The sequence below is a fragment of the Phragmites australis genome, chromosome 20 (genome assembly GCF_958298935.1).
Source record: "Phragmites australis chromosome 20, lpPhrAust1.1, whole genome shotgun sequence".
Classification (NCBI taxonomy): Eukaryota; Viridiplantae; Streptophyta; class Magnoliopsida; order Poales; family Poaceae; genus Phragmites; species Phragmites australis.
The window spans coordinates 15358946-15381584 of NC_084940.1; the positions used below are offsets into that span (position 1 = coordinate 15358946).

General features: G+C 41.8%; 1 protein-coding gene across 1 annotated transcript; it reads right to left on the reverse strand.

Annotated features, from left to right (window-relative positions):
• Window positions 1-14326: 14326 nt before the first annotated feature.
• On the reverse strand, window positions 14327-15175 carry LOC133901496 (protein FAR1-RELATED SEQUENCE 5-like). Its single transcript, XM_062342852.1, has one exon. It carries the CDS (start codon window positions 15173-15175, stop codon window positions 14327-14329), a length of 849 nt encoding a protein of 282 aa, XP_062198836.1.
• Between the last annotated feature and the right edge of the window lie 7464 nt (window positions 15176-22639).

The following is a 22639-nucleotide window of genomic DNA, read 5'->3' on the forward strand; positions in this document are numbered from 1 at the left end:
GAATTAAAAACCCATTCCTGTTTGTGCTTGTTTTCACTGCAACATCTGATTTAACATGTCATAAAGACGCGACATCCCTCTGCATAGAGATTGGATGCACCATAATGCTTTGGTGATGTCTCGGCTTCCACTCGACACATCAGCCTTGAATTGCCGAGCACCCAAGGCAGCCTCAGAAATTCAACCATCATTATCGGATCTTGATGGATCCAAACCTTTCTGTTTGACCCATTTTTGTGACTATAAATAGGGGAACCCAAAGCAATTCATTTCCCAATCTACTTTCGATCTTCCCTACACATTGCTCAATAGCATTCGTAGAACTTGAAACCATGGCCTCCACTCCATCGTTATCTCCCGAGCAATATCCAAAAATCGAAGAAGTGGGATCTCTCACCCCAAAGCCTCTCACCATTGTTCCACCAAAAGTCATCATCGTTTCCTCTGATGAGGAGGAATCGAGTGAGAGGCATGGAAGGAGAGGGAATAGAATATTCGTTGGAAGTCATCGACCCTTCACCCGGCACCTCCGGCGCTTCCTCGACACGAACACCATGGAATGAACTGCGCATGAGTCAGTGATGCGAGCTGCACAAGTAGGAGATGAGGATGGTGGTGATCTTGATTACATCATCGACCAGGTAGTTGGCGAGGTCTTTGGCGATGGAGCCCATGAGCCTCCGGTAGTGAAGAAAGCACAACCGTCTTCTCCATCGACAACTGTCAGATTGCCTCTGTGTCCCACGGAGGGTCACTCAGCATCGCCAGCGCCAATTAGCAGCTCTAGCAGGGTCTTCGCCTTAGCCACTCTCCCTGGCCATTATGCTGGTCGGCAGCTGATTCCCGAGGTGATCAGCTGTCGCCCCAAGGAGGAGCAAAATAGGTTCCTCGACTCGTTCGAGGGAAAGTAAAGGTCCACATGCTTTTGAACTCTTGGAGGTGGTGGATCTTCACTATTTGTAAGAGCTAGGCAAATCATATCTGTCAATTTTGCGCTAGCCATGTAGGTCAGAAAGAAGAATATGTACTAGGATAGTCAGTTTGATCAAAATGTAATCGACTTATCTTTATCCTACCTTATCTATGAATGAAACTGTCAGAGTTGATCGATGTTCCATGAGTTCTCGAGTTCTTCACCGTTTAGAGTAGATAATCGTACTAATCCAGATTGAGTGACTTTGACTACTATGTAGGTCTTTCCTACTTAGGTGATAACTTATGGCGCCTAGCCTATTTCTGTACCTTCCATAGAACAAGGTCCTCAGTAGTGAGTCTCTTAAGCTGGATTTTCTGACTGTGATATCTACATAACGCTTGTTGATATTTAGCTGCTCAAATGGATGCTCGATCACAGTACTCCTCGAGTAGATTGATATCATCCGCTTGTAACTACACTTGCACCTCTTCTGAGTAACTTTCCACTCGTGGTGACCCAAACTACAATTCAGCCAGAAGCACTGATTCTGTTCCGTAGACTAAAAAGAAAGGAGTTTCACCGATGTTCCTTTTAGTCGAGGTACGAATGACCCATAGTATTGAGGGGAGTTCCTTCACCCATCGTTTTGTGTAAGCTTTCAGCCTATCAAAAACACGAGTTTTGATACCTTGCAAGATTATACCATTAGCATGCTCAGCCTGACCGTTACTTTGAGGGTGAGAAGTGAAACAAGTTCTCATGCCAAATTCTTTGTAGAACACAGTAAAGGCTCTGTTTCTGAATTGGTTACCATTATATGTAATTATCTTGTGTGAAATGTTGTAACGAGTAGTTATGCTCCTCATGAACTTCTTAGCCGCTTCTGTGGTTATCTTTCCCACGGGTTCAACCTTGATCCACTTAGTGAATGCGTCGATAGCCACGAATAGAATTTTAAACCACTTTAGGCCCTTGGGAACGATCCCAGGATATCCAAGCCCCATACGAAGGAAGGCCAAGAAAGAGGAATTGTTGGTAGAGCTTGAGCTGGTCGAGTGATCTGCCGTTCGAAAAATTGGTACCTTTTGCACTTTTTTACTAGCTCGGAAGCATCCTAAAGGGCAGTCGGCCAATAGAATCCTTGGCGAAGAACCTTTCCAACCAAGGTGCGGTAAGATGCATGATTATCACACAAGCCTCCATGGATATCGAGCAATATCTTATTACCCTCTTCCTGAGTGATGCACTTCATCAAAATTCTGTTACTCCCCTTTCAGAAAAGCTCGCCGTCTACCAAAGTGTATAACTTGGACTTATGAGCAATTTTCTCTGTAGACACATCATCGTTAGGGAACTCTCAACCTTCGAGATAGGCTCGGAATGGAGTCATCCAAGTCAATTCGCATTTGAGTAGTGCATCTTCTATGTCTATGGATTCTGCCTCGCTAACCTGACTAGACTGTTGGCCGAGTTGGGTAGCATCTGCGCTCAAGGCTATTGAGATAGAAGGTTTGAGGAGTTTCTCGATGAAAACTCCTACAAGTATGGGTGAATGAGATGAAGCAAGTATGACGAGTTCATCGATGGTAGAATTGTCGCCTCTTCGAATGTGCATAACTTCCAGCCCTTCAAACTTTTGCTCAAGCTTTCGTACTACGCTCAAATAAGCTACCATGTTGTCGTCTAAGCATTGGTACTCCTTTCGCACTTGGTTTACAACTAGCTATGAGTCCTCTTTCATGAGTAGTCACCTATTTTCGAGTGATATAGCTATACAGAGCCCATTTACTAGCTTGTATTATGCGACATTGTTGGAAGCTTTAAATTATAATTGAACAACGTACCTGAGTTCGTCGCATGTTCGAGATTTAAGCATGATGCCGGCCCCTGAGCCTTGAAGCGTGAGAGATTCGTCAAAGAAAAGCGTCCATTGATCCTCGACCATATTGGGCTTTGTTTCCTCAACATTTTTCCATTCAGCGATGAATTCTGCTAGTACTCCTGACTTAATGCTTGTTCATGGTGCGTAATCTACGTCGAACTCGTTGAGCTTGACCGTCCATTGCACGATTCGTTCAGTAGCCTCTCTATTGCGTATAACATCCTTTAGCAGATACATCATTATGACGGTGATCTTGTGCGCTTGGAAATAATGTCGTGGCTTCTAGGAAGTCATCAGGATTTGATACAACAACTTCTGAACTTGCGAGTATCGTAGCTTAGCATTATGTAAGACTTCTCTTACATAGTAAACCGGTTACTGGATCTTGGCCTTTTTCTCGGGGCATTCCCGCTTGACCCCCAGGACCATGCTCACAACTCGTGGGATAGCTGCAATGTACAGAAAGAGCTCTTGTTTTGTTAGGCGGGGTAAGAATTAATGAAGACAATAGATACCTTTTTAAGTCTTAAAAGGCATTCTCCGCTTCTTTTGTCGATTCGAACTGGTCATGTTTCTTTAGTAGCTTGAAGAAAGACATCCCTTGTTCGTCCATATTGGAGATGAATCGACTAAGGGCTGCTATGCATTCTATTAATTTTTGAACTTCTTCAGTGTTCAAGGTGATCGTATTTGGTCAAGAGCTTCTATTTTGCCTGGATTGGCCTTAATACCTTGACTTAACACCAAGAAACCGAGAATCTTGCCAGACGGGACGCCGAACGTGCACTTCTCAAGGTTAAGCATCATACAATACTTCCTAAGGTTACCAAATGTCTCCTTGAGATCATTAATCAATGCATCTTTAGTTCTAGACTTGACTACAAAATCATCGACATAAGCTTCTACATTACGCCCAATTTGAGGTTGTAAGCAAGTTTGAATACACCATTGATAGGTAGCACCAGTATTCTTTAAACCAAAAGATATTTTTACATAACAAAATACACCAAAGGGGGTAAGAAAAGTGGTTTTATCAGGATCAGGCCTACCTTGAACTTCTCGGGCCAGCGTATCGACCAGAGCTCATGTGTGAAGGCTTCACAGCCTCCATCAAATTCTTCAAGAGGAGATGGAGGAGGACTGTTACACCTGTTCCTTCAAACAGGGGAGTCACGTCGACCGTCTCGTCTCAGAGGTCTACAATTGTTATAACAATGATCGTCATCACAACATTCCTCACGGCGGTTGTCTACATTCTTCATAGGTCCTGCCTATCATGAGGGATACAGTTCTTTAGGTCTTCCTGGTACCTGTGCCTATGGATGAGGCAGTTATAGTCTAGCCCGCAGGACTATGCTCGAGCTCAACCACCCAAGCTTCCTATTTGGGATCCTTCGATTCATGGATGTCTTTGTCTGTGGCTCCTGGAACTAGTGCCTTACTGGCTGGGGTGCCTAGAGGTGATGTGGTTATTCACTTGAGCCGCCTAGGTCAAGGCCGCATCAAGCAGAGTCTTGAGCTGATTGACCATCGGGGTTAGGGGATTGGTCGGATCCAACTCGGGGAAGGACCACATAATCATATGAGCATCCTGGATGTTAGTTTCCCGGGTACTGAAAACACTATTGCCTAAACTTGGTTGTGATCGATATGATGTTGCTCTGCGTTTGCTATGTTGAGAGAGTTCGTTCCTTGATCTTTGAATCATTGTGGGTGGGGGTACCACCTTCATAGCAGGCGTTCCCAAGCCAAGTCAATGTCGAATATCATGGTTCAACTGATTCTCCTCCGCCCGTCGATGATGGGTGGTATCAGGGGCCTACGGAACCCCAGCTGTTGTTGCTGGGTCCTCGGGGATTTTTTCACCATCATTCACCACCATCATTCATCACCATCATTCATCGGGGTCTGGATCCTCCATGTTTTGTTCGACAGGTGTGCTGTCAACTCCAACCATAAACACGAATCGATCTGTTTGGCTGCTATGGCCATCGATGGAGCCATTGTTACCACTTTCCTAACTCTCACTGTCGTTGTCAGTGTCCATGAGCTGAAGAATGTTAGGCTCCTTGGTATCCCACTCGAGGTGTCCCACCTCGCGGTATCTATCCAATGGGCTGGACTCGATAATACCGGTGTGCATCAGTTCACCTTGATCATCCCAGCGGTATGCCATTGTTCCAAAGGTGATCTCTGAATTGACAAGAGGCGATGCAAAGATGACCGTTGTCGACTCAAAATGATCGTAGAAGATGGTGTCGGAGAATCCAACACGAATGTGCACTTGAGACATGATTGATCCTGAAAAACAGATGAAGTCCCCTACCTGGTGCACCAACTGTCGAAGATTAGTTCCTGACAATATGTCCGTAATTGAAATGAGGTACCTTTGAGATCAGAGATCGAGTAGGAAACAAGACATGCGATGTATACAGGTTCGGACCCCCGAAGAGGAGTAATATCCTACGTCCTATGTGGATGATGATGTATCTAGATTGTCTCGAGTATAAGCAAGGTGGCTAGACCTATTACAATGGAGTAGATCGGATCTAAATTAATATAGGGTTGAAATCGCTGGATATCTTCAAAACTAATGTCTTGGTGTTTGTGTCGAGTTGTGTAGGTGTGGATTTGTTATGAGTTCTCCTTGGGGTCAGGGTCCCCGTCTTATAAAGGGGTCCTGATGTCGCTTTAGTCTCAACCGTAGTCGATATGGAGTCATTCATCTTGTTGGTCAAGGAAAGACAGTCAAATCCAGCTTAGATGCTAGTCATGCTCAAGTTGGTTAACCCGATCGAGACCTTCCTAGTATAGGCTTTCATGATCTCTGGGCATACTAGGCTCCACAGACTCGGATCTGCAATATCTGGAGGTATTTATCAAATATATGTTGTACCCTATCCATGTGTAGTATATTCCTTATGCGCATAAACTCATAGTTAGATATTCGACAAATGGTGAGTAGGGGGTAAAACATACATTTGATTCCATAAAATTGTGCAGCTGCTTGCATTCTGTAACCTATTGTTTCTAGTCAGCATATGTCAGGCGCCTGACATAGGAACGTTGCAATAGAAGAGGAAACACATTGGTCTTTTATGTTTTATTTTGCACCAAACTATTTTGTAATTCAGTTTCGGTAAAATAAATAGAGTCAAATATCTAATGTTCAAACCTAGCAAAAAAGAAAAAAAAAATCTATTATTCGAATGTGCAAATGGATTCATACTCGAGATTTGTAGTGCCATCCTCTTCATAATTTGCGATTAAATTGTATTGGTCATTGGCTGTTAACGCTTATGATTCCAAGTTCCAACATCCTAATTAAACATAAAACTCACGTTAGAGGAATTGATTTTCTTTGTTTTTTTTATGGAAATTTTACCTAGTATTACCAACCATATTTCCTAATCCTTAGGATTTCTTAGGGACTTTTAGTAGTAATTGTCTTCAAACCGTTATATCTTTTGTTAATCAGAAATGCTCCTCTTAGGGTGTCCAGGCATCTCAACTCGATCGGACACCGCATCAGCCATTCATCTCCGACCCTCCATCGGACAGACGAGAGCGCACCCGCGTCTTTTCCTCCATTTTGCTGGGTTTGAACGCAAAGTCCAATCCCCATTTCGGACGCCCACCCTCTCCCCTTCGCTCCTCTTCCGCCCGCTGACGATCTCGTCCCCGAGCGATGCCCCCGGGAAGATCTGCGAAGAGGGCGCCGGAGTGAGTTGGCTGTGACGTCCCCATCGGTGCGGAGATGCAAGGGGTCCGGCAAAATGAAGCCTACTAGGATTGATGCAACAAGGATGCCATGTGAGTCCCTTTTCCTCAAACCTTACCTGATTGTAGTGGATTTTTTTTTGCCTGCTTACTAGGGTTTTGAAATGAAGCTTCTAGGGTTCAAGTTGATAGATTATGTAGCACAATTAGTGGGTTAGTTTTGTTGGATTTGTGCCCGATTTTGAGCACAATCAGTAGTCCATGGATATTTTTTTTGAATTAGGGTTTCATATGAACCATACACCTATGGAATTTGGCTGTTATTCCTTTGATTTTGTTGAAATCAGTCATATACTTCTGAATTTGACATGTTATTTTGCACACATCTTAGGCATCTAGTTCTAAAATTGAGTCATCTATTTTCTGAAAATTGGCTTCTCTGGACATCCAGTACTAGTGCACAAATTGGCTACTATTTGTTTGTCTGGCCACCAAACAGTATTTTAGTGTGAAATGTGCTCTGCATTGGCGCGGCGTTCATGTATGGACTATACATTGTGTTTACTACAGTTTTGTCCTGCATTTTTTCATAGCCTGGATGACCTTTGGGAACTTTAGTTTGATAGTCAAATGTGCTCCTGCTTTTGCTACTGCCTATCATAGTTTTAGGCTATCATTTTTTGTCCCTAAAACCTTTCAATTTTTTCAGTCCCAAACCTGAGACCACCCACATGTCCTAACTAGCTAAATGTCCATTTACTACAAAATGAAATTCTAATGCACACCAATATGTAGCTGATTTTGTGTGTCATATCTGGATTATTTTTACTTTTTTAAGGCCCCATGCTTTTGTTCCAATTGTGTCTGTTTTACTAGTATTGTGGCAGCAGTTTTCTTTTACTAGTGCTGTAGTGGAGCAGCAGTTTTGTTTTTACAATGTGGCATGAGCATTGATAATTGTTTTTGCTGTCTTGTTTTTGTGTGTAGATGGTATTACTTCCAAGCCAAAACAAGGTGATATTGAACACTTCAAAACCAGTTTCTCAGCTCTTAGGATTATTAATGTTGTTCGGAAGCTAAGCCCTGAACGCAAAAAGTGGATAGAAGATAGTGGATTTGGTGCCTTGCTTTCTATATCTGGCTTCCATGCCACTATCAAGTTAGTGAAGTAGATAATGGGTCATATGAACCCTTTGTTGTGTGAGTTCAGATTCCATGGGAAGGTGATTGTTTTCAGTAAATCTCTTGTCCACAAGATCCTTGGGATCCCTTCTGGTAATACTACTGTTAAGATGTCCGGTAAGGCTGCGGATGTTAAAAACTTCGATATTCTTACAGGGAAGGTGAGAGGGCTAAGATAAAGAAGTGCATTGAGGTGCTGAAAACTACTGAGGACGAAGATTCTTTTATGAGGGCTTTTATAATCTTGGCACTGGGGACTATTTTTTGCCCCGGGACTGCCAATATTGTGAGCTTGAAGTATCTCCATAGCTTGGTTGATATGTCACAACTTCAAGATTATGATTGAGCTACACATATAATTGAAACTTTGATGGTGAAAGTAAGCAACTATCAGAAGTTTTCAAAGGAAACACTAGAGAAAGATCACCAGATAGGGGCCTGCCTTCCGATTCTAGGTGTATGTGTATTGATCAAATTTCTCTTTACATTCTGAACATATTCTGCAACATTTATGAAAATATATTTACTTGTCTTCTCTTTTACCTCTTTTTTAGATCGCTTACATGGATCACTTGGACATTCCTATGGATCGTGCTACTCACAAGCTCAACTATGTTGTGCCTAGGATATGCAACATCACAAATTCTAATTTTGATTTTGTTATAAGCATTGATAAGAGTAGGCTTGCTCTCAATTCTTATGGAAGACTACTTGTATGACCCTACTCCCTTGTACATTTTTATTCTTGATTTTTTATATCTTCATGTGCTGAATTATAGTGACTCTTTTCTTTTCTTTTCTTTTTTGTGTTATTAGTTTCATGATTTCACAAGCACTCCATATTATGATGCTCCAAAGAGAGAGGAAGATAACTTTGTCGGCTCGGCCTCTTTGCATGACTGGTTGCAGCAACCTGCATCTAGCAGCCAAGGTTCACAACAGGTAAACAAGACTTGTTATGATAATTCTATTGCATTATCAGTTTAAGGTTGTTGCACTATATATTTTTCAATGTTGCATCACTGCATTCATGTGGTTTGGAGTAACACCTTTGTACTATCAGTATTTGTTTGTTACATAACATATTTTTCCTTGTTGCATTATCACATATATTATGTTGTAGCACCTTCAAGAATTTTGGGTTGCTTCCTTGTTTTCTATTGCACCATAAGCATGTTGCAATTTATATCTTTATGTGTTGCATCATCACTTATTATATAGTTTTAGTACTTTTCAGTTTTATCCATGTTGCTCCATCAATATATGCATTTTTTAATTGTCTGCCTCTTTTTTTATGCTACAAAACCAGCTTGCTCCTTGCTGTCAACAGTTTGCAGTCCAGTTCACCAACCTTTGGGAGAAGGAGACCAATGACTTTGCTACATATGTGTAAGAGGGCATAAAGGCATTGTAGATGAATAAGAAGACCCAAATGCTTGCTTTGTGCGGAGCCATGCATCAACAAGGTCAAGGCAATAGTGCTGGTCCAGTACCCCCCCCCCCCAACTGCTCCTTTGCCATCATTAAGTGAATTGGCTCGCAACATGGGGAGTGTATTAGTGAGTAGCCCAAAGGGTGATGAAAACACTTCAGCGAGCTATCCACAGATTGATGGTAAGGCTGTAATGAGCTACCCCAAGAAGGAAGTAAGCAGCCCCAAGGCTGATGATAAGGCAGCAGGGAGCAGCCCCATGTCTGAAGGCAAAGCTGAAGAAGTGAGTATCCACAAGGTTGATGACATGGCAGTAGGGACCAGCCCCAAATCTAATGTAAATCATGCTTCTCCAATCCTAGCTGATGATGTTGTCGGCGTGAATATTTCCCTCCAACCACCCCAAGTCCTAATTTTTTGAAGATCAGTGAGTACAGGACCTACCTAGATGATATCCCATCATGTGATCTTTTCAAAGTTGATGACCCAGAATACAATGATATTTGTGGTGATTTAAATGTTAAGACTGATGCTAATGCAAAATCAAATGAGACCACTCCTCCTGCCCCACTAGCTCCAAATGATGGTGATTCCTCCTTTTCTTTGACTTTGTAGTTTATTTGTTTTCTTTTTCCCTGACCAGCATTGTTTGCAAACTGTTCATTAGGGGAGGCTGCAATGAAGGATGTGATTGATGTGAGTAGTGGCCCAAGCACCCATGAAAAGAAGAATAGGAAGAAGAGAGCTGCAATTGATGTTAATGCCGGCAAGAGGCCGAAGAAGACCAAACTAGAAGCAGACGTGATGGACGCTTATAAAACTTATGTTAGTAAGAGGATAATGGAGAAATACACAAAAGAGGACCAGAAGATGATGATCCGTGAGTACAATTAGTCCCATGTGTTTTGTTGTGCTTTGTGAGTTTGTTTCCATACATACTTTTCACCTTGTTGCATTTGTAATATATAAATGTTGCAGCAGTTATTCATATATGTTGCGTTGTCAACCACTTTTGTAACGTTGCATCTATATGTTATCTTTTTTGCTTCCAGGCCACCTTTTGTTCAGATTTGTGGCTTCCATGTATCCTATGACCGCTTCTATAAGTCATTAAAGCCAAGAGGGTGGATTGACAATGAACTTATGTCACTATATTGCTATCAATTCAACCAAGATGAAAAGGGAGACAGGGAGTCGAACAGGACTAACGTGAAGAAATATGCATTTTCCCAATTAGTCATAGTAAATTCAAATCTATTTTGTAGTGCCAAATTCCATACAATTTTCCCAAATATGTTATGCAATTTACATGTTCTTTACAAGCACTCTCTCTCTTCTCTCTCTCTCTCACACACACACACAAAATGTCTACAATATTTTTTTTGGCAGTCTCAGTTGATAATTGAACCTGAGAAATTCAGTCCTCAAACATGCATGAGGGAATTGGAAAGGTTAAACATAACCTGGAAGCTTGGAAAAATGGATTTGATATTGCAACATCTTCTCTTTTTGTAGCCTTTTCATGTTCATTTTACTCTCTCTTTTTTTGTTCGTGCCATGATATGTTGCAACATGTGTTTTATATCCATGTAGTTGTTTTTCCCAATCGTTTGCAACAAGCATTGGGTGCTTACTTTTGTATACTTGTACCAAAAGGAGATCAACTTTTTCAACTCTATTAAGGACTACGAAGACACTTCATGTTCCAATGCAGCAAACAATTTGGTACTTCTGAATTATGTCCCTTGTTTTCTATTTGATTACCACATGCATAAATCAGTTCCCTTTGACTTGTCATATGACACACTTTTTTTTTATTTTTAGATTACAAACTTCTCAAGAGTTGCCATAGAATTGAACATTCTCAGCGAACTTGTATGTGAGTTTAAAAGGGTCCTTCCTGCAAACTGCCCATGCCAATGCACAATTTCCCTCTTTTCCATATACTCTAAATATAATTTGGTATCTAAGGATGTCCCTTCCTTTTTCCTTGTCATATTTTTCTAATTTTTCTTTTTGAAGATATGATTGTGGACTATACACAATGCTATATATGGAGTCTTGGGATGGAAAGAAGCTGAACAATATCTATACCCAGGTATAATAAGTGTGTATTTACCACTTGTGTTCTTGTCATGCCTTCTTTCTCAAGTTTACTCCTCATGTTGCAAGATAAATTTTTGAATCATTTTATTTTGTTGTGTTTTATAGGATATGATGCCTAAATACAGGAAGCTCATTGCGGGTAGACTGCTCCTTTCACCGCTTAATGAAGTCGTCCCTAGCACATTCCTCAAACAGAACAAGAAAGAATGAGCATCAAGGAAGATTGATAGAATGAGTAGTGTCATAGTGTAGCTATGTTTTGTGATGTACAAAGTAGCATTCTTCCTAGCCAAAAGGTCCTAGATGAAATAGCATCAAGGTTTTAGGAGTTTTCATCAGTACTTCAAATGTTACGTTGCAATGGTGCATATTAAGTGTTGCAACATTTTACCATGTACATTTTCAACAAAAATAGTAATGTTGCACTTGTTAACTTTTCATGTTGCAAAAATTCAAATCAAATGTTTCTGTCTTGATTGAACTTTATGAACTTTTCATGTTGCACTTGTTCACATCTATGTTGCGATAGTTCTAACTTAAAGTTGCAATAATCTACCTAAAATGTTGCAAGCTTCAATGCCTTTCTACCATGTCCAGTTGTCTTCTATAAAATTATGATGCAATAGTTCATATTTTATGTTGCAAAGGTGCTTATGAAATGTTGCATATGTTAACTCATGCTTCATGACCTTCAGATGTTGCACTTGCTTTTTTTTGGCAAAAGCGCATCTCAGTTGTTCCAATTCGATTGCCACATTTTCCATTTATTTTTTATTTGCTCATGTGTTTGTTACACTGTATGCATGGGTGATGCACTTCATTGCTTATTTTTCGACCAGGAGAGTTCAAAATACAGGATGGTCCAAGCATGTTGCAATGTGTCCAAGCATGTTGCACTAAGTGTCCAAGCATTTTGCACTAAGTATATAAAAGTGCTTCATCATCTCTACATGCCAACAATCCTTTTCCCCCCTACATGACTAAAACACAACAAACCATAATATACTATTTTTGATGAGGACATCACTCCCTCGGATACATACAATGATCCTCCATTAAACTTTCAAGGTCCAATCACAAGAGCTCGCGCACGACAATTAAATTTAGAGGTGAGCTCGTTCCTAAGCAACTCTTTATATAATTTTGAGAATAGATTACTACCTAATGATTATGTGTTGGTTAGGAATCATGGAGAGGACAAGGAGACACATAGAGGAAGGTTTGGAGGCGTGGAGGAGCAGCTAGGACGTCCAACAACAGCAGGAGGTCCAGTCCAACTCGAGTCCGAATCAGCCTCGACCTCCAGGACCAGCGAGCAGTAAAACGGACGTCCAGGACGCATCCGGACTCCGTTTTCGACGATTCACATATGGTTGGAAAGATAATTTCATAAGGAAACCAATGGCTTGGTTTGAGGTCCAAATTCCTTCTGAGTCAATGGAAAACGTCGAAACAAGTCAGCATCCAGAATCTGTCCCGGTGCTGCGTCACCGTTTTTGGTCCGTTGGGCCATGTATCGTGTTGGAGTCCATTAGGGACACGTCCAGGGGTCCTTGGCCGACCCTAATCCTTTATATACAGTAGCCACCGCCCTAATTAGGGTTGGGTTTTGCTTAGATTATTCTGTCAAGAACAGTTTCGCCGTTTCGTCGGTTTGTGAGACCCCAACTCGTGAGATTAATCATTCATCTGCAATTTGGTTGCATTCTTCCTTGTTCTTGCTTGTGTTCTTCGATTCGCAGGCAAGGATTTTAGCCTTCTTGGCGAGGTCAACCGTGCAACGCCGGTTGATAACCAGAGGAGACGTGGTGCTGCGATTGCGGGGTTTCGGATCGTGTTGTTCGGAAGCCGGATCGACTTGTGTCTCGTTTCCACCAAATCGAGAGTTACCAGAACCTTTCGAAAGATCGGGAACCCTTGTTCATATTAATTTTAGTGAATGAGATTATAGGAGCCCACATGGTAAGATCGAACTTTTTTATAGTACGTCACTCATAAATGTTGCACAAGAATACATTAATTGTTTCAATAGCAAAATTTAAATGTTTCAGTCACCATAAACAAGAATGTAAAACTACAGCTTCAACTCAGTTTCTTTTAGTTCTTTCAGGCTTTGTTCCTTCAAGTAGGCATCATAGTTCTGAGCCATTTTCATGTACTTGCATTCCTGAACAATATGATCATCTTCATGGCAATAAGAACATGACTTCTTGATTGTTTTTTTTCCTGTTTGCTCTACTCTTCTTCTTTATGATCTTTTCCTTCACTTGCTCCCTGCTACCCTTCTTCCTTTTTGATTTATCTCTTGGCCTTCCCTTAAGCTTATTCCTTGGTGGGTTATTTACTATTTTTCTCTTGCTCCCTGATACCTCTTGGACTTCATCCTGTTGTGTACTAGGCTCACTATTTGGTGCTCTAACAATTGTTGCCAGTTGGTCAATCCCTGCTGAAGCAATCTTGTATTTTTCAGGATCCACACATGCATCCGATGCTAGCCCTGTCATTTTTCTGCATAATGAATTGTACCTTAGCTTGTTTGTGACCAGAACACCAAAAGATGGATCAGGCCCTGAGAGATGTTCCACTATCTTTGTTGTTGCTTCCTCTGACCACCTTCTCAGCAAGTATTTATCTGGTATTTTCTACACATTGCGGCTTGTAAAGACTTTTAGAATGTGGGGACATAATAAACCATCTTGTTCAAACATGTGACAGGAGCAAGCATATGTTCCAGTGACCTCGTTAACTGCAACTCTAAAGGTTTTGCTGCAACTTGGTGATACTACTGTAATATCTAAACCTTGTTCATCTTGAGTGACTTTGCCAATGCGGAAGTATGTTGAATCCCTCAACAACTCCTAGAACTTGAAGAAAACATTCCTAGTGTACAAGGCCACTGCTTGCTTCTCAAATTCATGCCTATAATTTTTATTCACAATTTTTACATAATTGAATCAGGTTGTGTTTCCGAAGAATGTAAGAAACATTTTTGGATTATTTGTCAACTACATAGTACCTTCCCCAGAGTGGAGGATTCACACCCTTCAACGTCTTCCCTATCAACCCTCGAGTCCATGATGTACTCATACTAGGTGACAAATTGCAACACTGAATCTTGTGGGTGGAACACCTTCTTGAACAAGGCATTCATTCCTTCTGATCTCCCTGTTGTGCCAGTGAAAGGAAAGAGATCCATCTTAAAATATGTAGGACCCCACATATGTCTTGTAGCTAACATATTCTGCCAAAACTGGTTGTCACGCAAGTTGTATTTGTCCTCCAATTGTTTCCACAACATCTCAAACTCCTCTATTGTCTCAGTTTTGTTAACACAATAGTCCAACTCCTTGTCAAAGTTCTCTTCAAATGAGATCAGCCAAGTGAGCTTATCCCTCCCTTTGCTCATCACATGCCACTTGCAACATCTATGCTTAGCATTGGGGAACTCTTGACTTATTGAAGCTTTCATCGCTTTGTCTTGGTCTGTCATTATGTTCAGTGGTTCTAGTCCACCCATCGCTTTCTTCAATGCTTCAAAGACCCACACAAATATTTCAGTTGTCTCATTCGGTAGCAAGACAATACCAAGGAGTATGGTCTGCATATGATTATTTATCCCAACTAGAGGAGCAAAGGGCATGTTGTACCTATTGGTACAAAATGTTGTGTCAAAGAAGACACAATCTCTGAAGTTTTTGTACAGCTCCCCTGTCCTTCCATCTACCCAAAACAAAGCCCTCACTGTATTAGACCTATCAACCTTGACTGCATAGAAGAATGAGGGACTCTTTGCTTGCAACTTTTGGAAGTATTCTAGTGTTGCGTCCATATCTCTAAAAGTAAGCCCTTGCCTCAGATTGGTCCTGATGTTGGAAACATCCTTGCTGTTGAAATTGAGGTTGCAGAGTCCTCCATGTATATCAGCAAGAATTCCCATTATCTATGTAGTTTGGATGTTCCTATGACATAGTGTTTTCAAGAGCTCATAATCTGCCCAAGAAATGCGTCTATGCAACCTTAGTTTCTTTCTCTGCCCAATGCTCTTCACTAACGGGTACGTATGCTCTGGCTGCATCACAATAACTCTCCACTTCCCATTCCGTAGACCGACTGCCATGTGCGCCTTGCAATCATACTTTTTAATTGTGTTGTGTTTCCTTGTTGCAATAGTTAAGACAACTGAAGCACTCTTCTTCTTACTGGCCCTCTTTGTTGTGGTATCATTGGTTGAAGTACTAGAAAATGAACTACCTTCCTCCACATCATCCAGTTTTCATGCATGGGCACACTCAAATTCCTTTCTAATCAGCTCCCAAGTCACACTGCTTGTTCTTGATGACGCAATCCTTGTGCTAAACCCAAGTTTCCTTGCATACTCACTGTACACCCTTTTAGCCTCATCAATTGTGTCAAATTCCATCCCAACAAATGGCACCAATGGCTGGGAACACACAACATCTTCTTCTTCTTCTACAACATCATCATCATACACCTCTACCTCTAGGTACTCATGTTGTGACCCATCTTCCGAGCCGAGTGATATACTTTGCTCAACATCATGTTGCAAATGACCCTGCACATCATGTTGCAATATGTTTTCAGTTCTGTTGCACAAGGGAGAAAAATATGTTGCATATTTTGATAATGCCAATATATAAACATCTGTAAGCATCAATCAAGTTCTTCATTAGGCACACTGGTCACAGAAAAAATCTAGGGCATCAATGTTACACCACAACATAGTTTTTTTAGTACAACCATCGCAACTATTGGTGGTGCGGATTTTTTTCAATGTACCATTGTGATAGTGTCATATGATCTCGCAACATGCACATTGGTTTTCATGTGCACATCCTCACACTAGCTGCCATTGGTATTGTTTGAGCTTGTCTCCATTTTTAGTGCCACGACAGTTGTTTGTTGTTGTAGTACTGCACCAATGCCAAGGTAACCAGCTTCCTGTCAACACATGTTGCAAAGTGCATAACTAAATGTTTCAGTTGACATAAAATCTTGTTGCAATGGCACAAACAGGATAATTTATCCTTGTTAGCAACATATGGATCAAAAACTATGCAAAATTACTTGAAATTGCGACAATACATAGCTTCATTGTGTTTCAAACGACCAAAGTTGCAACAATTTGACCACCAATATGTAGAAACCTACCAAGGGGTGCTGCAGATTTGATCCAGACATTGTCCTCACAACCTGGCTACCGAGGGGTGTTGTAGCCTGGCCAAATTGCAACAACGGAAGGGCAGAGATGTCGCCATGTGTGTTGCTGGAAGCTCCATGATGGCTAGACACCACCAATGGCGGCAACAGATTTGGGGCAGCATGGTGGTCTAGATCTGAACCTTTTTGTGCAAAAATTGGTGGAGGGGGGGGGGGCGAGCTAAAGGATGATTCCACAGGGGAGACTCAATTTTTCACAGAATATGGGACATGTTTCATGATTTTTTTGGTTGCCGGTGTGCGTCGCCGACGAACTAGCAGCACAGCTCGAGGGCACTGCAAAAGAAAGAAGCCGAGGAAGAAAGAGAAACACATGATGTTGTGTCACTACGAAAGAAACCAGCAAAGGAGACATGTCATTAGTGACGGCTTCTCAGTAAGCGTCACTAATGCACTATTAGTGATGGGTCCAATGATGACCCATCACTAATGTGTGGCCCGGGATGGGACCGGCCAAGACCCGTCACAAATGAGGGTTCATTAGTGACGGCGAGTGAACGATCCGTTACTAAAGATATTAGTGACGGGTCACATTAAAGTCTGTCACTAATAATTTCAGTCATTAGTGACAGGTATATGGGGTACACGTCACTAAATGTAGTCTACTCATTAGTGACGGGTTGTTATAATACCTGTCACTTATATTAAAGTAATTAGTGACGGGTCGTAGTTGTTACCGTCACTAATGACTAACTCATTAGTGACAGGTGTCCTTATCACCCATTACTAATTTCATCACCGGCCACTACTATCTACTCGACCAGTCTTATCCACCAATTTCTCTGTCTCAACTACTCTCATCTCCGCTCACGTCTCCTTGCCTCCTCCTCCCGCCACCGCCGCCGTTTGCACCTCGCCACCGACGCTGCCGCCATCCTCCCCCCTCCACCACAGCTCGACATACGCTGTCGCCCCCCTCTACCCGCTAGGGTTAGGGCGATAGATCAAGGTAGTGACGGGGGCCATTGCCATCACCGTGGCGGACTTGGATGGATCCCGACCACTCCTCCATTGGCTCGCGCACCAAGCGTTCCCGCACTGAAGTTCCCCCACCGGCCACGATCGAGACCGATCATAGTAACCTCTTTTCTTTTTCTCCCTCAGTTAGGCTCATAGTAACACTAATTAGAACACAACAATTTAATTGAGTTTATAGTACATTAGGCTCAATTCATATCATCCTATCATGTAGGTGTTGAAACCGATCGTATGGCTCAAAGAGGTAATCCCTGCTATAGGCGGTATTGTACCTTTGGTGCAATCCACTCTAGATGGAAGGAATTTTGTGAAGGTATCTATCTGTTTTGACATACATTCAAGGGGAGAAAGTAGTGGGGATATCACTATTAGGTCCTATGGCAATGCATCACTGATTTTGTTGTGTTCCAAAAAAACTATCATTGAAGGGTGCCTGAAAGTGCTTGAGGAGCATGGTTCTTTTTGCCTGACTACAACTATTTTCGAATAAAAGCGCTTGAGGAGGGCGAAGAGGATTTGGCTTCAATCAATGAGAGGCCTGCTCAGTTCAATGAATATGATATGGTACAGTAATATGTAATCCAGTTGTTTTGATATACATGACTGTTAGTGTGTATTGTTTTCATAATTTTATTTTCTTTGCTTGTAGGATATTTTTGGTGACACCTTTGCGGCAATTAGCTTTCATGTTATCTTAGATCAAGCCATGGAGCATCTTGGGTTAAGCTTTTATGGACCCGGAGTGGACTTCACTGCTGAAGGCAACTACCAGGGCTATATAAGGTTTCATTTAAGTGGAAATGAATCATCTAATAAACATTGTTTACTATCTATGGTAAAGCATCGGGTCGTCCATGTGAAGCGAAAGAGAGTGCACTAATTCATGCCTAATGTATGTCGATGAAGTACAAGGATACAATATTGTAGATTTCAACTCTGTTAAATATCAAAGGTTACGTGCTCCGGAAAGTGCTTAAGTGTAATGATGTATGGATATTTGGATAAGTACATAATGTATGCATAACTATATTGTATGACTGACTTGAGTTAAATTCAAGTTTCTGGATGTATATCTGTGTTCTTGAAGTACTCCTTGTTCGATTCTGTTAAATGGTCTCTTCTTGTAGAAGTTATTAGTGATGGGTCTTAGTTTTCACCTATCACTAATATTAAATCATTAGTGGCGGGTGTATTTAGCACCTGTCACTAATATTAAATTATTAGTGACGAGTGTCCTTATAACCCATCACTAAATGGAACCTTGGAGATTCACTGCCGGGGTCACTCATTACTGACGGGTTGTGATGAGACTAGTCACTAATGGCACACTCATTAGTGACGGGTGTCCTTATCACCCATCACTAATGAGTGATGTTTACTGTTATTTTCTTCACCGAGCAGCACGTCCAGACAGTGTCTGTCCACTACGGTTGCTTGGCAAAGAGGCGATTTTGTTGAGGCCAAATCAAATCTCGGTGATTTGAAGTTGGTGTCTGTCCCTAGACTTTGAAGGTTTTCCTCCTCTATCTCCTCCTCCTCTTGCTCATATATGCATGGTGGATTCTAGGGTTTGAGTTGGAATCAACAATTTTGCTCCTTTTCCCGGATTTTGATATATGTGGATTGTCCCCCTTAGTGTACATGCATGCGTAACCTACGTCTCTCATTCGGGAGTGTTTGATTATAAATATGACTTGGTAACTCATCATATTTATAAAAAGATGCTCCTGAATTGTCCACGTACTTTGGACAGTTCGAGGATATGTGGCCCGAGTAGTAGGTTTCTGTGCTCTTGTATGGTTCTAGAGAGAATTTTGGTGGTGTCTCCCTGTTGTTCTTCAGATACACACCATCTTGGCTCGTTGTCAAGACATGTATTTGGAGAATAGCAGGGAGGTGCTGCCAAAATTTTCTCCAAAACAGTACAAGAGCATGAAAACTTACTCTGGCCACATATCCTTAAATGGGATTAGGATCTATCTTTGCCCATTAGAAATTAGCTAGGATCCTTCTCCATAGATAACATGTATCATACTTGGATGTTAATTGTTGGCTTGAATGTCACTAGAACACACGTACACACTTAATTTAGTTAAATTGAGTTAGAATTTTTATACTTACTCTACCTTCTCTATCGTTTCTATTTAGAATTAATATTTTTTCAATTTGTAGATGGCGGACTGGAGTTGGATTTACCTTGATTGTCGTACTTGTAACGGGTATATAAGCGGGGTGAAGTCTTTCTTGATTGTCGCGGTGGCGGATATGGAAGGTTGGGCTAAAACGACAATGTGGTGTCCATGCTGTGATTGCAAGAATGAGAAGAAGTTCCCAAAACCTAACAATGTGTACGATCACATGTTAAGGCGTGGATTCAAAGAGAGATATCATGTTTGGAACAAACATGTCGAGTAAGGCCTTAACAAAAGGGAAATGGATCAGGTCCTCCCGGACGGTAGTACGGATCAAGGACTCCCGCCAGGCGGTGATATGGATGATTATCTCAGGGACGTAGACATATGAGGATTCAATGATGACTACATGGATTTCGTGGAGAATGTGGACCAAATGGTGTGTGATGCTGAGGGCCACGACGAGTATAGTGATGGTGAGTTTGCCAAATTGAGGGACCTCATGCGAGACTCGAAGACACCATTTTATACTGGCTGTAACGAGAAATACACATTGTTGTTTGCGGTGCTTACGCTTCTACAATTGAAGGCAACCCATCGTTGGTCTGATAGGAGTTTCAAAGCATTGTTGAATCTGCTAAAGGACATGCTACCAGAGGGGAACAAGATGCCCAAGACCGTATACGACGCGAAGAAGATAATTTATCCTTTGGGATTGGAGGTAGAAAAAATACATGCATATAAGGAGGATTGTGTCCTATTTCGTGGAGAGTATGCAGACCTAGATCAATATCCTATTTGTGAAACCCATCAATACAAGCGTAGAAATGACAGTGGCAACGTGGAGGAATGTAGCAAGGGAAAAGGGCCTCCTAGAAAGGTGATGTGATATTTCCCTGTAATTCCCCATTTGAAGCATTTGTTCCAGAACAAAAAGGAGTCCCAATTGTTGCGGTGGCACAAGGTGGGTTGTAAGAACGACGCAATGATATGGCACCCCGCGGATTCAGCTCAGTGGCGAATCATTGATTCCACATTTGGGTGGTTCGCTGAACAATTAAGAAATATTAGGTTTGCTATGAGCACAGATGGCATGAATCCATTCAGTAACATGAGTACCTCACAAAGCACCTGGCCTATTGTACTGTCTATCTACAACCTTCCACCTTGGCTTTGTAAAAAGCGAAAATACATTATGTTGTCGACCTTAATTCTTGGTTCGAGGCAACCTGGCAATGACATCGATGTGTACCTCAGGCCTTTAGTGGATGATCTTAAAGCACTCTAGTTTGAAGGCATTGAGGTTTGGGATCATTACAAGCAAGAAAAGTTCACCGTATATGCCATGTTCTTCATCACCATCAATGATCTGCCAGCACTTCGTAACTTGTTAGGGCAGAGTAAAAGAAAAGGTGAAGCATGCCCCCAAATCTTAGATGACACTGAGAGTATGTGGTTGAACGAGTCAAAGAAAATAGTGTACATGTGGCATCGATGTTTCCTTCCAAGGAACCACCGGTACTGGAAAATAAAGTCTCAGTTTGACGACACAAGGGAGAAAGCGTCACCTCCAAGGCATTTCAGCGGGCAAGATGTCTATGATAAGGTAAAAGATATCAATGTTGCCCTTGGTAAGCAAAAACAATCCTCCACGAGTGATGAAAATGGAATGTGGAACAAGAAATCAATTCTCTGGGAGCTTGATTATTGGAAATACTTAAACGTTCGTCACTGTATTGACCTCGTGCACATAGAGAAGAATTCTGCGATAGTCTCCTCGGTACAATGCTCAACATGAAGGGGAAAACAAAAGACCATGAAAATGCACGAGCTGACCTTGAAGAAATGGGCTTATGGTTGTAGCTTCATGTCAAGGATACGGATAATGGTCCCTGCCTCTGGCATGCTTTGGCCTATGTATTGACGCTAGTTTTCACCTTAATGTAGAGTAAGTTTCAGAAACTATACAGTTTTTAGTGGTACCCCTAATAGGGCGGTGCAGTCTAGCAAATAGACTTCATCCATTAATAACATAAAGGAGATGAGAATACAATACAAGACATACATACAACAAACCGAACGAGAAAGACCTTCATTGGGTTGTGTTTCTTGGTCCCTAGAAAAGACTTGAACAGGGCTATGTCATCCCTCCATTCAAGAATGGAGAAGAGGGCTAGCATCTCATCGCGCCAGCCCACGCCCACATTCCTAGCCCCAACAACGGCACTCGCGCAAGGCAGGTCCATCAGGAGCAAGACATCCTTGAGCGTGGGCGCCATCTCGCCGTACGAGAGGTGGAACATATGCGTCTCAAGACGCCACATGTTGATGAGGGCCGCGAGGAGGGCCCTGTCATAGCTAATTCATGTCGCCGCCTCTGAGGCCCTCACCAACGCATCCATCTTCACCAGCCGGTATGACGAAAGTAGGCCAGCAACATGTAACCTACAAACATAATATAGTTAGAGACGAATAATGATAAAAATTGGTATAAAAAGTTAAATTCAAAATGGATAAACCTCGAGATCTAGCGCTCATCAATTCTCATGAACTCATCTGGCGCATGAGGTTATAGTACCGGGAGCTCCTCAGCCTGCACCGTGGTGAGGTACGAACGGTGCCTAATGTTGAGCTCTGGGTCAAATAGCTCTGGGTCAAATAGCTCTAGGTGTGCCATGCCTGCATGTTCACAACTTATTTACATTTGTATATGAAAAACAAACACAGAGTAAGAAGTGTCGACCACTTTAGACCTAGTATAATCTGATCTTTATTTATAGGAAATGAACAAGTAAACATCCAACATATAATATGACATAATGGATTATTCAAATCATATATAAATATGTGAACAAATCATAACCTAACATGTTACAACCTCGCACATATATTATAACATTAATCGATCTCAATGAGCCGACCTGGCCTACGACTAACGACCCGAGGATGTCTCCCATCTGCACTAGACCCAGAAGGATCTGCTTTCGCGGGGTTCATACTTGGGACACCAATGTTGCATTTCTTGTAAGTGTGTCATGTGTTATGTTGCACTT

Excerpts from the sequence above, each read along its gene's own strand:
- LOC133901496 (XM_062342852.1), bottom strand. The coding sequence starts at position 15,175 with ATGGGAATTCTTGCTGATATACATGGAGGACTCTGCAACCTCAATTTC.